The sequence below is a fragment of the Mytilus galloprovincialis genome, chromosome 12 (assembly GCF_965363235.1).
Source record: "Mytilus galloprovincialis chromosome 12, xbMytGall1.hap1.1, whole genome shotgun sequence".
Lineage (NCBI taxonomy): Eukaryota > Metazoa > Mollusca > Bivalvia > Mytilida > Mytilidae > Mytilus > Mytilus galloprovincialis.
This window is the reverse complement of record NC_134849.1, coordinates 25,833,710-25,849,431: the sequence shown is the minus strand read 5'-3', so window position 1 is coordinate 25,849,431 and position 15,722 is coordinate 25,833,710. Positions and strand designations below refer to the sequence as shown.

At 32.4% G+C, this 15,722-nt stretch overlaps 1 protein-coding gene across 1 annotated transcript; it reads right to left on the bottom strand.

Moving 5' to 3' along the window:
- Window positions 1-417: 417 nt before the first annotated feature.
- On the bottom strand, window positions 418-4,169 carry LOC143055041 (uncharacterized). Its single transcript, XM_076228184.1, has 3 exons — window positions 3,823-4,169; window positions 1,853-1,925; window positions 418-969 (listed from the first exon to the last, which is right to left on the bottom strand). The coding sequence occupies exons 1-3, from the start codon at window positions 4,091-4,093 to the stop codon at window positions 492-494; spliced, it is 822 nt and encodes a 273-aa protein (XP_076084299.1). The 5' UTR covers window positions 4,094-4,169; the 3' UTR covers window positions 418-491.
- Between the last annotated feature and the right edge of the window lie 11,553 nt (window positions 4,170-15,722).

Below are 15,722 nucleotides of genomic sequence, written 5' to 3'. Positions count from 1 at the left end.
TTAAAAATTCTATATAACTTTTGGACTATTTTAAATAACGGTCTATTTCTGAAATTACTTCTTACATACTTTTGATGTTTTAACCCTGTAATCTTATGTACCCATATTTAGACTATTTTATTAATTATGCTTGTTTAGTTCACGTATCATTGTAAATATACCGGAATTTGATAAAACTGTCATCAAAGGAAGAGGTTAAGCGCTATAAAACCAGGTTTAATCAACCATTTTCTACATTTGAAAATTCCTGTACCAAGTCAGGAATATGACAGTTCTTGTCCATTCGTTTTTAATGTGTTTTGTCATTTGATTATGACATGTGATTATGGACTTTCCGATTAGATTTTCCTCTGAGTTCAGTATTTTTGTGATTTTACCTTTTTTAAATCTATTAAAGGATGACATATAAATCTGCTTTTTAATGATTTATTTACATTGACATACACACCAGAAGTTTTCATTATTCCATATTTGATAGTGTTTAGAAGATTTCACAAATGATCGTAATCAGATGCGTTTGTCCTTTCAATTGCATGCACGTCTGTTGTTGTGTTATATGTTGGATCTATGTCATCCATATTTCCGTTAGAAGTATCATATGTATTGCTAGATTCATCACCGCTAATGCGTCTAGGCTGATTAAGGCTGTAGTAATCACTCTCTACATTTGAAGATCTGTTTTCGTCTTTGTCCTGGTTTTCCTCTTTTTTGATAGCATCTGGTATCCTGTTCTTTTCTACAACCGCATATGTGTTGTTATGTGAATTCGTCTTACCATTTGTGGTATCATCTGTCTCTTTAAACTTTAAATCATCGCACTTTATTTCGAGAACATTATTTTTTGAAGCATTGTCAATAAAGTTCGTTTCTTTCTCCAGATCAAAATCAATATCATGATAATTAGGATTGGCTGTTTTTGTGATTGGATTTGTGTAATCCTCTGCTTTTTCTTTGAATGGACCTAGATGTCTGTGAAAAATTCAATAAGAGAAAAACATATTATAGAATTACTGTTTTTTATAACATACATGTAGTTTTTATCTAACAATTGTAAATTAATAATACGTCAAGCTGACTTTGGTCCCTTAATACTTAGTACGTAAGAAACGTGATCATCGTTTCTGTGTAGGTAAGTAGAAGGCAGAGACATTCGTACAAGGAATTGATGTCTTCATTGCATTGTTTCTATGTATCTCATTTCAAAATCTTCAAACACTGTAGCTACATTATGTATAAAACGACAGCGACAATAATAAGGGAAACATATATGTTATACATGATCATGTCTAATATTACTTTTGAATAAAGTGTTACTCTAAATCACAGGATATTCTGTTTCTTTAACGCAAATAAAAAGAACAAAATGTCAACCCTGTAATTAATTTTCAAGTACTCTTTGGATTTATAAAGCTGTACTCGAGCCATCTCTCAAGAATATATATTGTCAACATGGAAACACAACAATACGTACTATACATTCTGTAATAAGTTGTACTATCATCGACAAAACATATGCATTTTCATTTAAGGATAATAAAAAACACACCATATGTACATGTAATAGATTCTTATCTATAAGTACTAATTGAAAAAAAGAAACAACAAACCTTATCAATATTATTTAATTAGTACCTGTTTATGTATCATAATAAGCAAACACTTTATGAATTAAAAGTATATGGTAATAGTAAAAAAAACGTCGACATCTTAAAATGAATAATTAATGATAGAAAATGAAAAATCATGTCTTTTGTCCTACATTTGGTACTAAATTCCCGTAAAAGATATAATATATATCATGATCCAAGAAAGGGCAATGTTCGTTGTTACTATTAGCTTTATTTAAACCTACCTTAGTCGACAGGTGATGAACAAACCAACAATCATAGCAACAAGAATGGTAACTGATACACCAACAAATACACCTGAGTAACAAGATGAATTTATTGTCAGAATTATTTATAAATATTACAGCGTTCGACAATTTGAAAAAAAACATGTTTTATGCATTTGATTTTTCAAGAACTACTTAAATTCTCAATAATTCTTATAATGACTACATTACCTTTGGTTTGCTCTATTAAACAAGGGTTGTAATTGAATATCATTAAACGAAACAATTTGGCATTTAAAACGTCCTGAGTATACTTTAGGTATTTGTAAGTTGATGAGTACTTTAGATCCCGTCATTATGGTATTGTTCCATAGTATTATGTAATAGTTCTATTATAAATTGGAAAATACGTTAAACGACATTCGACACATTTATTTTAATCGAGTAGTGGTATTACCTATTTGTGGATTCGAAGAAATTCTAAAGAAGTTCTGGACAATTTTATATATGGGTCTATTTCTGAAATTAATTCTAACATACTTGTAATTTTTTAACCCTGTATGCCAACATTCCCAATGTCAAATTATGAAATTGTTTTATATAAACATTGAACGACAAAATTTCTTCCTATGTGACGTTTGAATTGTTTAACGTCAGACACGCGGAGCCATACATGTGTTTTAATTTAATAGATACTTTTGAGCTATTTTGTAAAATTGTTTATTTTAAAATTGTAGCACAGTGATGACTTCCGTACCCGTATTTTGTCTATTTTGTTTATTATGTCTGTTTCGTTCACGTATCGTTGTAAATATATCGGCATTTGATGACTCTGTCGTATAAATAAGAGGTTTAGCGCTATAAAATCAGGTTCAATCTACCATTTTCTACATTTGTAAATGCCTATACCAAGTCCGGAATATAACATTTGTTGTTTATTCGGTTTTGATGTGTTTTGTCATTTAATTTTGCTTGAAAAACTATTTAAATTCTCAATAATTATCATAATGACTTAAATACCTTTGATTTGCTCTATTACACAAGGGTTGTAACTGAATCAACACATTGAGAACAATGCTTAAAATATTTATAAAAAATGAATGTGCAGTGTCAGATAACATGCTAGTATTTTTTTTTTTATTAATCAGGTAAATTGTTTGTTCCGATTCGAAGTGTTAAGGACTAAATCATAAAATGTATTAACTATGTTTTATTAGCAATTCTTACTCCAGCACACCGTACCAAAAAAAGGAACCAAATATGTGAAAAGCTACTCAACATGCAATCGTATGTAAGTCAGGAATCTTTTTGTTTCAGTGTGGTAATCGTTTGTTGATTCACATGTTTCTAATTTTCTCGTTGTTGCTATAGATAAGACCGTTGTTTTTTTTTCTGTTTGATTGGTTCTACACTAGTCATTGTGGAGGTCCTTTATAGCTTGATGTTATTTATGAGCCAAGGCTCCCTGTTGAATGCCATCCTTTGTCTTATAATGGTTTACTCTTAAAAAAGATTGACTTAGAGGGAGAGTAGTCTCATTTGCACTTATGTCACATCTTCTTATACCTATGTACGTTTACGATTTAAACAGAAGAATTGAACATGAAGTGTACAATAACATTACGCATGTTTGAAATGTATTATGCATATTTACCCATCTGGATCAAAAATTGTATTCAGGTAAGCGCTTGTTTTATCTTAATTTAAACATGAAATTAGGTAAATCATTTGAAATCATGGACAATTTTTCGTAGCTTTCTGAAAAGTGTGTTAACAAGACAGATAATCCAACGTGTTCTGTTACCAATTATTATATATAAGGTTTTATAGGTTTTATATGTGATATTTCAAAATTTGAAGCATAACCACAGAAAAAATTGTGCAGTGAAAAAATATAGAAAAATTAATATTGATGTCACTGTAATGTTGTAGTACATGTAGAAGTAAAACCTGATATGTCTTGAACATAACACACTATATATTTATACCTATTCTAGATTGATGAACTTTTGAACGATTTAGATTCCTGGTTGTTGTACCATGCATACTATTATTTTCTATCAATTCTATTTTGTGGTTATTTGTGACAAATGAGCTATACACTACTGTTGACATATCAATGGTATTAGTTTTAGTTGAAATTAAACTGGTTTTAAGTGATGCAGCACTGGCCGGGTGTTTGCTTGTATGGTAAAGTGATGATCCTGATATTACACGTGTATGCAATGATGCATGTTCTTTGTTCGACTGTGCATACATTGATACTTTTCCTTTTATCAGGACGGTGCTTTTAGCTGTATGCTGTTGCGGTTTGTTTGAAGATACGTATTCTATATATGAGCTAATGATAGCTGATGCAAACACACTTGTTGGACGTGGTATTACTGAAAAATACATATGCTGTAGAATATAACTAGCAAAATATTACTTGATAAGGCATTTATCTAAAGCCCAATGTCCTTCCTTGAAGTACGTGTCCTATTCTATATTGCGTCAAAGACGCCACAAGAAGCAAGACAGATGGAGAACGACTTTACACCTTTAACACCAGGAACCTGCGTAGAATTTTCAAGATATTTTTGCCAACTATGATTTCCAACGCAGAACTCTATTTCATCTCTATCCAACTCCATCCTCTGGTATAAATGGTGTTGGTAATGCTGCATGGACCCATGGAATGATCGTAGAATCTCTTTGACGAGGACATCACCAGGCTAGAGAAATGTAGGAAGACCAAAGGAAACTTGGAGACTAATGGTAGACAAGGAAACAGGGGAAATATCGGGAGAAGCACAACAAGAGAGCAACAGACAAGACACACTTAGATAGAAGGCGTTCATTTGCGCCCTATGCGACACATGGCGATAATCGGAGTTATATAGTCTTGAAGGCTATAAAGAAAGTAAATTTAATTTTGGAAATTTAGTCTGCCTGCATTGATTTTTTCTTTTTTGTTAGTTGAATTGTGATGTTTGAGCCCAATGATACATGTTTGATAATACAACTGTTGTGGAAGAAAATACAAAAAGATTAAAATGTAGAGCAGTATCAACTTACCCTTCTTCCAGAGCACATTGTATCATCTCTATTTTTGTCGTTGTGCGATTCGGTTTGTCGTTTTAGTGCAATGTTATAAAGACTATTGTTTGCCGCAAATGTTTTTGATCACCCAATCATGTCAATGAAATTTAACTATACATAACTGTTAATCAAATGAAGGTCTAGCAAGCTATAAAATGTATGTGCCAAGTTTTGAATATTGCAGTTGTTTTTCACTTTATTGGTCAGTTAATTAAAGCCGTTTGATGTTTTTTCAGATATTATGCATTTCCCCGTTGAGTTGTTTTGCCTTTGAGTCCAGTTTTTTGATATATTTTTTGCCTCTTGTCATTTTATGAATATTTGGTTATATCTCTGTAGCTTGTTTGTTTTGAAATTTTATTTTTTGAAATCCTCAGACTCAAGTCAAAGTAGTTTTGGTTGATGATGCAAAACGCATAATATATTCCAAGCATTAAAAATTTAACATGGCGGAAAAGTAACACAATTATTCTAATCCATGTCTGACGGTGGTGCTCTCTAATTCGAGATTAGTTTTGGAACAGAAACTTAAATTTCAATCAAAATCTTTTTTCTATCTGAGCCATAATGTAAAAAAGATATTTTTAAGCTCATTCTTTTATATTGCTACACAATTATTACCTGTCGTGACGTTATAAGAAGTGCTACTTATGTTGCATGCAAAGCCGTCAAGTTGTTGTCTGCAGTTTTTAAATGTGTCTTGGCTACTTCTGTTTTGACATCTCACATACACACATCTAACTCTGTCTGTAACATAATGATCAACTGACTGTATAAATTATTTCTCAAAATTGTAACTATATCTTAAGTAATTATAACATAATTTATCGAAAATCAGGGGACAAAATGCTGTGCTTACTACATGAATTTCAAACAGCGTCGATGGAGATTATTGACGTCTTCATTGTCTTAAACTTTGAAATAGAACACGTAGCTGTTGGGACCTAGACATGTCCTTTTGCTTAATTATTCACAAATACGAAAGAAACACGTTTGCAGTATCGATTTCAGTTGTGCGTCATCGTTAACCTCTTGTCCGTTTATACATTGTTATCCATAATATTTTTTTCTATCACAAAATGCGTATAATATGATATCATATTCAATGATTATTTACTTCTAATGTGCCACTTGATCATAGTGTGTTGACTACAAGAATGTTAATTATTTAAAAGTTTCGTCTCATTCTTATAATGAATTTCATCCTGTAGTAATGATATTACATACATATTTACAATAAGGGTAAAATACCACTGCATTCTCAAAATATAAAAACATTATATACTTTTATCATTGACATAAATATGTTTAAATGATAAAAAAAAAGAATTTTTAATATGAATGCCTCGAAAGCATTCCCATAACTCTGTTGTGATAAGGTTGACTATAATATGTTTAACGGATTTATTTATTAGTCAATGAACGTTCGTATATTTTTTTAGTTCGAGCTATCAATAATTGGTATGGTGAAAAACGTGTCAAAACTGAGAACTGATGTAATATTATATACTTTAAACAAAGATCAAAATCGAAGAGACTTCACGTTTCTTGATTTTTAATTTTATAATTTGTTTTTTTGATGATTTTTGTTTTATACTGCAGGATATAAACTCGCATCTGTGCTTCATTTTGATATAACTCTATCGTTTGACACGATTACTCTTGACTACTATATGAGTTCCCTATTCAACATGTTAAGTTTTATACAATTCTGGTGTGTATATTTGTTATGTAAATACATACCACCCAACATGCAGACTCCCGTTTGTGTCATTGTGTTCTGCGCTTAATGTTACAGACGCTATGTCTCCTATTAAAATATCTAGTATTGTCCACGTATAGCATTGCGAGTGATGTAGACAACACGGAAGGTGTATATCAGTCTTTAATTGGTGACAAATTTAATTTGTATTTGCCTGAAGGAAAAATAATTACCTGTCAACCTCCCAGTATCATTGTACCGAAATCTTTTGATTCCAGTCCAAAATTCGGGTGTATTCCTGTTCTGTTCACAAAAACCATATGTGCCTTTTGAAATCAAATGCAATGATTGAGTTTCACACGTAAGTTCACTATTGGCCTGTGAGTAACTATCATTATATCTGATTATGAAGTCTTTTGATTCTACAAAGTATAAAACGATATCTTCTATAATATAGTGATACAAACCAGTATACACTGGTTTATTGTTAAATATTATATCCATATAACAGTTATATATAATTTTCATCCGTTTGTATATCATTCGGTTCTACTTTTGTAGTAATAGTGCAGGGCAAGTGCATGGTAGACACTCTTCTGAAAAAAATCGATTGTTTCTAAAAGATTGAATATGAGTAGGCATTCATATTTCCCGCAAACAAATGATCTTCCATGCAGAGTAACCGTCCCTGCCAGGAGTGTCGCAAAACGTTCTTAGAGATATTTTCGCATGCTTTTACACACTTTTTGCGGTACGTGTGCATAGATATTATCAATGATGTTTACTTATATATGTTTATATGATCCATTCATTCTATATTGACTCTTAAAATTCAAGAGTCTTTCTTAAATTGAGGGTAAATTATATGGCCTTACAAATACCGTTTCGATCCCTAACATCACTGAAGAGACATATATTGTCGAAATCCAGATCTGGTGTACAAAAAAAATATTGAAACCTTATGTTTGTGGCATAACATCTGGGCCACAAGTTTATTCTTTTCTGTTTAGTATTAAATGTATTTTAAGATCCATTTTGTTACATCTCGTGATCAATTTTATTTAGCAATCGACAATGGCAGTCAGCAGGGTTAAAGAACATCAGTTGTTCAACCTGTTAGTCAAAAACGTTTTGTTTAAATATACATTTTCACTTTTTTGGTATTTTGGAAAATGTTGTTTGTGCTGTATTTAGACCCTTCTACAACGAAATTTGTTTTACATGCACACGTATAAAAATTGCGGTTTTTATCCAACGCAATCATAGATTTGAACGTAGTTTTCAATTTAGACTTGTTTATATTTTTTCATTTGGACTTGTAACATATTTTCCCGCTGGTGTATATGATCCGTTCATCCTATATTGATTGTTAAAATTCAAGAGTCTATCTTAAATTGAGGGTAAAATATATGACCTTTCAAATACCGTTTCGATCCCTAACATCACTGAAGAGACATATATTGTCGAAATCTAGATCTGGTGTACAAAACAAATATTGACACCTTATGTTTGTGGCATAACATCTGGGCCACAAGTTTATTGTTTTCTGTTTAGTATTAAATTTATATTAAGATCCATTTTGTTACATCTCGTGATCAATTTTATTTGGCAATCGCCAATGGCAGTCAGCAGGGTTAAAGAACATCAGTTGTTTAACCTGTTATTCAAATGCGTTTTGTTTAAATATACTTTTTTTTAATTTGTTGGTCTTTTGGAAAATGTTGTTTGTGCTGAATTTCGACCCTTCTACAACGAAATTTGTTTCACATGCACACGTATAAAAATTGCGGTTTTTATCCAACGCAATCATAGGTTTGAACGTAGTTTTCAATTTAGACTTGTTTATATTTTTTCGTTTGGACTTGTAACATATTTTCCCTCTGGTGTATATGATCCGTTCATCCTATATTGATTGTTAAAGTTCAAGAGTCTATCTTAAATTGAGGGTAAAATATATGACCTTTCAAATACCGTTTCGATCCCTACCATCACTGAAGAGACATATATTGTCGAAATCTAGATCTGGTGTACAAAACAAATATTGACACCTTATGTTTGTGGCATAACATCTGGGCCACAAGTTTATTGTTTTCTGTTTAGTATTAAATTTATGTTAAGATCCGTTTTGTTACATCTCGTGATCAATTTTATTTGGCAATCGCCAATGGCAGTCAGCTATTTACAATGAAATAAACGACTAAATTATTTTAATAAATCAGGGCTATTAACCATTTTTGAGTTTTTATAAGTTATACAGAACTTCTGGACAATTTTAAATATCGGTCTATTTCTGAAATTAATTCTATCACACTTTTGATTTTTTAATCCTGTATGCGAACATTTCCCATCTGAAATTATAAAATTGTTTTGTGTAAACATTGAACGACAAAATTTCTTCCTATTTGATGTATAAATTTTCTGACGTCAGACACTCGAAGCAATAAATGTGTTTTTAATTTGATAGATGCTTGTGTGTTTTTTTTTTTTTTTTTTAAGATTGTTTGTTTTAATATTGTAACACAGTGATGACCGTTGTACCAATAGTTTGACTATTCTATTTTTAATGTCTGTTTTGTACACGCATTGTTGTAAATATAACGGAATTTGATGAGACTGTTGAAAAAGTGAGCGGTTTAGCGCTATACAACCAGATTCAATTCATAATTTTCTACATTTGAAAATGACTGTAACAAGTCAGGAATATGACAGTTGTTGTCCATTCGTTTGATGTGGTTTGTCATTTGATTTTGCCATGTGATTAAGGACTTTCCGATTGAATTTTCCTCGGAGTTTAGTATTTTGTGATTTAACTTTTTTCTAGATGACATTAAAAATTTAAACTGTAGCCGAATGTAATCATATACGCTTGTAATTGTTGACGTAGTTATATCACCAGCTGGGAAAGGTAAGTGTTAAAAAATATCAATGCTTATAGACAGCCTGCATTAATCCATTCATTGCAAAAGGTTACTCACAGCAATATACAATCTTGTTTTCGCCACAGTTAATCGCCCTTAAAGATGGTACTATTTTCTTTACACATAGCTGTTATACAATCCATCCTATAATCATCGTCACTCAAATCAACTTCTAAATCACAAGAAACAAAAGAAAATAACAATCTTTGATTTAAAAAATACAATGCAAAATAAAAATAAAACATACAATTTTAACGATATCGACTTCTCCCTGATGAAAAAGGGTTGTGAGTGTTTCAAAATGTGATCTTAATATTGAAAGGGAATTGATGACACTATACCTTAATATAAAACAATCATACAATTATAATATCAAATTAAAATAATGAGGTGTATTTGTAAAATAAAACTCATCATATATACCATGCTGATAATTTTGTACATGCGACAAGTGTTTCATCGACAAAAAGCTCATCAGTGACGCTCGAATCAATGAGAAAAATATAGTTAGGACGAGAACTTAAACTACTTTATGGTAATCAACAATAAGCGAAACCCAAAAGTTTCAAAAATTTCAATTCTAAAATGTATGTAACAAAATAAAAAATATGTCATCCCAAAGTGAAATCCAGGACAATGAACTGTAATCTTGACTTCAAAATATCTGTTTTCAACGGTATAACGTTATCCTTAAAACTACGTTAATAATTGTACTCCAATTTTGCACGTTGTATCTTGGTACTATAAATGACTTGTTACATATAAGAAACCTTTGACATATGTTGTTTTTGTATTTTAATTTCATTTCAGTTTCGACCTATAATTACCAGTTTTATTATATAACCATAAAAAATTCCCATTGTTTCCATTGATACTTTGTGTACTACATGGAGAATCAGCTACAAAATCAACCGGCAATTCTTCTTCACATGTGCACCATGGTTCCTAACAAAAGGTATCGTCAATTCAAGGTAAAAATATATAATCGCTGACATAAATCATATGATTCAGTAAATAAATCAACCATCACAACAATCTTGACTTCAGCCTCTAAAAATGTTTGTTAGAATGAGTTTTTTTAAATGTGATAGTTTAGACGAAGTATATGGTAGAGAACAGCTACATTGATACATCTATGCAGAAAGGAGGCATTGCAGGTTTTTCAGGATGTGTAGAACATACAAGTGTTCTTAGCCAACTCATACACGAGGCAAAGACAGGAAAGAAGAATTTGGCAGTAGTATGGTTAGACCTGGCAAATGCATATGGATCAGTACCACACAAATTGATAGAGATGGCAATGGATCACTTCCACATTCCAGAACACACCAAGAAGATAGTCTTAAAGTATTTTGATGGAATACTGCTGTGATTTACTGTAGATAACAAGACCACAGCATGGCAGAAGTTAGAGAAAGGAATAGTTACTGATTGTACCATCTCACCAATACTAATCATTATGAGTATGAATATCATCATGACGGCAGCAGAAAGAGAAACAAGAGGCCCAAAGACAGATTTAGGGATTTTTCTACCAGCAACAAGAGGGTTCATGGATGACCTTACAGTAACAACATCCTCCCATATTCAAGCAAGATGGATACTGACAGCACTGGAAGAAGTAGTCACTTGGGCAAGGATGAAATTTAAGCCAAGGAAATCAAGATCAATGATACTGAAAAGGGTCAGATAACAACAAAGTTCCAGCTTAAGATCCAAGGGGACGAAATACCAACAATAGTAGACAATCCTATAAAGTGCCTTGGAAAATGGTTTGATGATACCCTTAAAGACAATACCAGTGTGAAGACAATACACACTCAGGTTGTAGAATGGCTTAAGAAGGTAGATAAGAATAGATTGCCTGGGAAGTTTAAGGCTTGGATATACCAACATGGGCTGTTACCAAGATTGACATGGCTTCTCATGATCTATGACATGACAGTAACAACAGTCGAATCTATAGAAAGAAAGATAAACAGTCACCTAAGAAGATGGCTAGGAGTTCCACCAAGTTTTACAGCCATAGGCCTTTACAGTAGATCATCACAACTACAGCTACCTTTAACATCAACTTTGGAGGAATACAAGGTATCAAAGAGCAGACTTGTTATGACTCTTAGAGACTCGAAGTATCGCAAGATCAGTAAGGCTGGAATACAGACACGTACTGGGCGTAAATGGTCAGCGAGAACTGTAGTAGATCAAGCAGAAAGTATTCTTCACCAACAGTGGTCAAGGGCAACACCAAAAGAGAAGAGTAGCATGTTACAGTCAGAAATAAAAACAGTAGAAGAAGAACAAAGAAGGGCAAAAGCAGTAGAGCTTAGCCGTCAAGGAGCATGGATGAAGTGGAACTTGCCAGAAAGAAAGATCACATGGGCAGAGTTATGGAGGATGGAACCATTAAAAATTTTATTCATGCTTAGGTCAGTGTACGATACACTTCCTTCCCCTTCAAACTTACACCAGTGGGGACTGATAGAAGAACTAAGCTGCAAGTTATGTGGGGAAAGAGGTACTATGGCACATATACTTTCAGGCTGCAAGGTTGCTCTGACACAGGGAAGGTATCGATGGCGGCACGACAAGGTCCTAAAACATCTAGCAGAGATCCTTGATATTGAGAGAAGAAAGAAGAGACCATCAAAAACAGAGGCAAAGCAGATCAGATTCGTTAGAGAGGGAGATACGGGACATGCAAAAAGTCACAACAGCACTTCATCTTGGACAAGGGCAGTGAATGGAACATGAGAGCTGACATTGGAAAGAAGCTTGTGTTTCCAGAATGCGTACAGACAACCCTACGCCCAGACATTGTAGTTTGGTCACAGTCGTCAAAGATGATAGTTGCAATAGAACTGACAGTTCCTTGGGAAGAGAGATGTGAAGAGGCATACCAGTGGAAAAAGGAAAAGTACACAGAGCTGATGACAACATGTAGAGAGAGAGAGAGGTTGGAAAGCGTGGCTGTTCCCAGTAGAAGTAGGCTGCAGAGGTTTTCCTGCACAGTCAGTATGGAGGATGCTACAGGCAATGGGAATAGTTGGAAAGGCAAGAAAGACAACAGTAAGACAGCTAGGGGAAGCAGCAGAGCGTTTATCTTGCTGGTTATGACATCGCCGAGATGATCTGAGCTGGAAGCCGAGTGCTGATGAGTAGAGGTTTGGCCACCTCTACTAAACCGCCAACCAGAGGATGTAATGGTACAGGGTCGAAACATCTGGTGAAGGTTGGAACCATCTGAAGACATCAAAGCACCGGCAGAGAGCGACAGGAATTCATAGATGAAGGAAGATGAGTAGTCAAGAGAATATGAGAGCAGAAAAGCAGAATACCACCATCTGTAAGTAATAATCAAGACTTTCCACAAACAAGATATGTGTAGTTACTGTTAATATCAATTCCTTTCCAAATCAGGACGTTATTTTATAATACTCAAAAAGCAACATCAAAACACTATAATAAACTTACCTGGTAACCAAACGGTGTTGATTTACATAAACGATAACATTCCAATAAGGAAGGTCTTGGTATCTTCAGTTTGGTCGTAACAAAGCCACCTAGTTAATACATAATAAACGTAATTATTGATGTGCATGATACATTCATGTGTTTAAAAATAAATTGAACGATAATTCAACATATTTTAAATTAAGCAGAACAAATCTAAATCCGTTTCAAGACAAGTGTAATCTAAAAGCCTGGGTAAAATTCAAGTGTTCGAACCAAGTTGGGTATGTTTTAATGTCAGAAGATTTCCTTGTTTTAAGGTTTGCTATATGGGAGTATTTCCACCAAAAAAAAATACAGTTTAGGAAAACTGTCAATAGAAAGAATAATGGCATTTTGATTTATACCAAAATTAATTATCTCGTTTTACTGGGCTTGCTTAACACTGTGCTAATAAAGTCAGAATAAAAAGTAAAATAAGCCATTATTGTATATAATGAGTTTGACTGTCTCTTTGGTATCTTTCGTCCCTCTTGTATATGTCATAGTACTGATGGAAATTATATAATTATTGGGTCTCAGTTGATTTCTGTTAGAAATAATATACACCAACTAGTTTGTCTTTCGTGGATCGAAATATTAGCCAAAATATTTGTATGCTAGTTCACCAGTTGTATTTTCCTGGTTGTTTAGGCTGATTTGGATGGTTTGGGATTAAATGGTGTTTTTTTCTTCTGTAGATTTATAATGACATTTTAAAGCACTAAAAAACTTTAAACTGATGTTTCCATATACATATATAATGTTGTACATAAATGAATTATTAAATCATGCATATATTAATTTCATTACTCACATATATGTGGGAATGACAGCCACATATATATGAATTTAATTCAATTAACATGAGTTTCATGCCATAACATTTGTTTGTAACTGTTATATTTCCCATGTTTGCTTATCAATGGTGAATGTTTGCGACATTAATGATTTGCAATTTTTTATTTAATAATTGAAAGTACAATTGAAATTGTTACATTACCCATGTTTGCTATCCATGGTGTCAGTCTTTCCTGGTTATTTGTATCAACCCACACATTTATAGATTTATGAGAACAGTTACGTAGATATAATTCATTAGGATGGACCAGATTTCCTCCTCTGTTAACACATTCATTGCTTGCTTCAAACCAATTTTTGTTCTGCTGAAAAATTTCGACAAATGCTTGAAAAGAAAGAAAGCTGGTATTCGTATAAAATTGTCATAGACAACCAACTGTTGGAAACCTGCTTGATTTGAAAACTAAGTTCATCGTTAAAAACAGATTTTTGGGCAAATTGACTTTAAAATATATTTCATAATTTTGATAACACATCCGAATGTAAAACATAGAATGTTCCCATATAGTTGTAGCAATGCCTTATAGCTATAAGATGTCATACTGTGAATTCAAACCTCAAAACGTCTTTTTGTTTACTTTTTTAGGATATTTTACAGCTGTTACACTGGAAGAAAAAAACATGTGTATACCTTCTTCTGCTACATTTGAGAAATGTACTAAGGTTTTCATATACGTTCAAGAAATAGTCATTTGTTACACGTACAATTTAATTTTGTATGGGTCCACGGATCTCTTATTTTTTACACAGAGTTGTCTGTAGAACTTTTAATGTGAACAATTTAGTAAGCAAACCAACATACACGGAAATATCCGCAGAAAATTAGGTTCGTATGTATAAATAGTTTAAAATTGGTTTGCTGAGAAGTACAAGCATTGAAAACCAGAATTTTTTTAAAAGAAGAAAAGAATGTAAACCCATAGCATATCTAAATATGCACTTTCTTGTTAAATCAGTAAAATTGGATATTTTTTTTTCAATCTTGTGCAGAAAGATTTATTTGTTAAGGTGTCGTTATCTGTTGATTACTAAAATTTGTTTCTATAAAGGAAACAATGTTCGTTGTGTTTAGTTTTCTGTCCTTAAAAATGTTTTCCTATAAATGGTTCTGTCTTTCAATCATGGTCAAACCGTGATTAACTCAACATTGTAATATGGTTATGAAAGTACAATTATAAATGTGGTATGAATGAATACGAGTTAACTGTTAATCTAGACTAATCTAGTCGTAGAAGTAAACGGATATATGCTACCGTACCGCCTTTAACATGTCATTGTTGGTTTTTTTTTTTTTTTTTGTTCATTTTTAGCAACCGATCCTTTTTAAAAATATGGATGGACAATGTGTTAATAACTTTTACCACTTACGTATTTATTATATCTGATAAAGGTGTAACAACCGGTTTTTTTTTCAAACAACAACTTACGATATGAATTATAAGTTTTATAATAGTTTAATTCGTTCCTACTTTTCGGCCTTTTCGATCATTCTTTGTGTTTTGTTTTGCTAATTTAAGCGCAAAAAAAAAATGCAATCAGATATTCAAAGTATATGCAAGTGATACTTCAAATTTAATTTGCTTAGATGCAATATTTTCTTTTAGAAACGCAATTAAATTGTTTAATGCTGTACTGAATGGCTGCACATACAACAATGCATTTAAATACAAGTTTGTCTTATTGGTGAACAGTATACTAGTATGGCCCGCTGAGGAGGTAAATATCCAAAATGGTCAACTCTTACTTGGATTGACCAATTTGAATATTCACCGACTAAATGGTTCATAATTGTTATATTATACTTTTATTAAAAGTAAAATACTTTGACTGATTG

Coding starts and splice junctions, on each gene's coding strand:
- LOC143055041 (XM_076228184.1), bottom strand. CDS start 4,093: ATGTATGCACAGTCGAACAAAGAACATGCATCATTGCATACACGTGTA. Junction 1,926..3,822: donor AGTTCATCAATCTAGAATAG/GTATAAATATAT, acceptor CTTGTTACTCAG/GTGTATTTGTTGGTGTATCA. Junction 970..1,852: donor TTCATCACCTGTCGACTAAG/GTAGGTTTAAAT, acceptor AATTTTTCACAG/ACATCTAGGTCCATTCAAAG.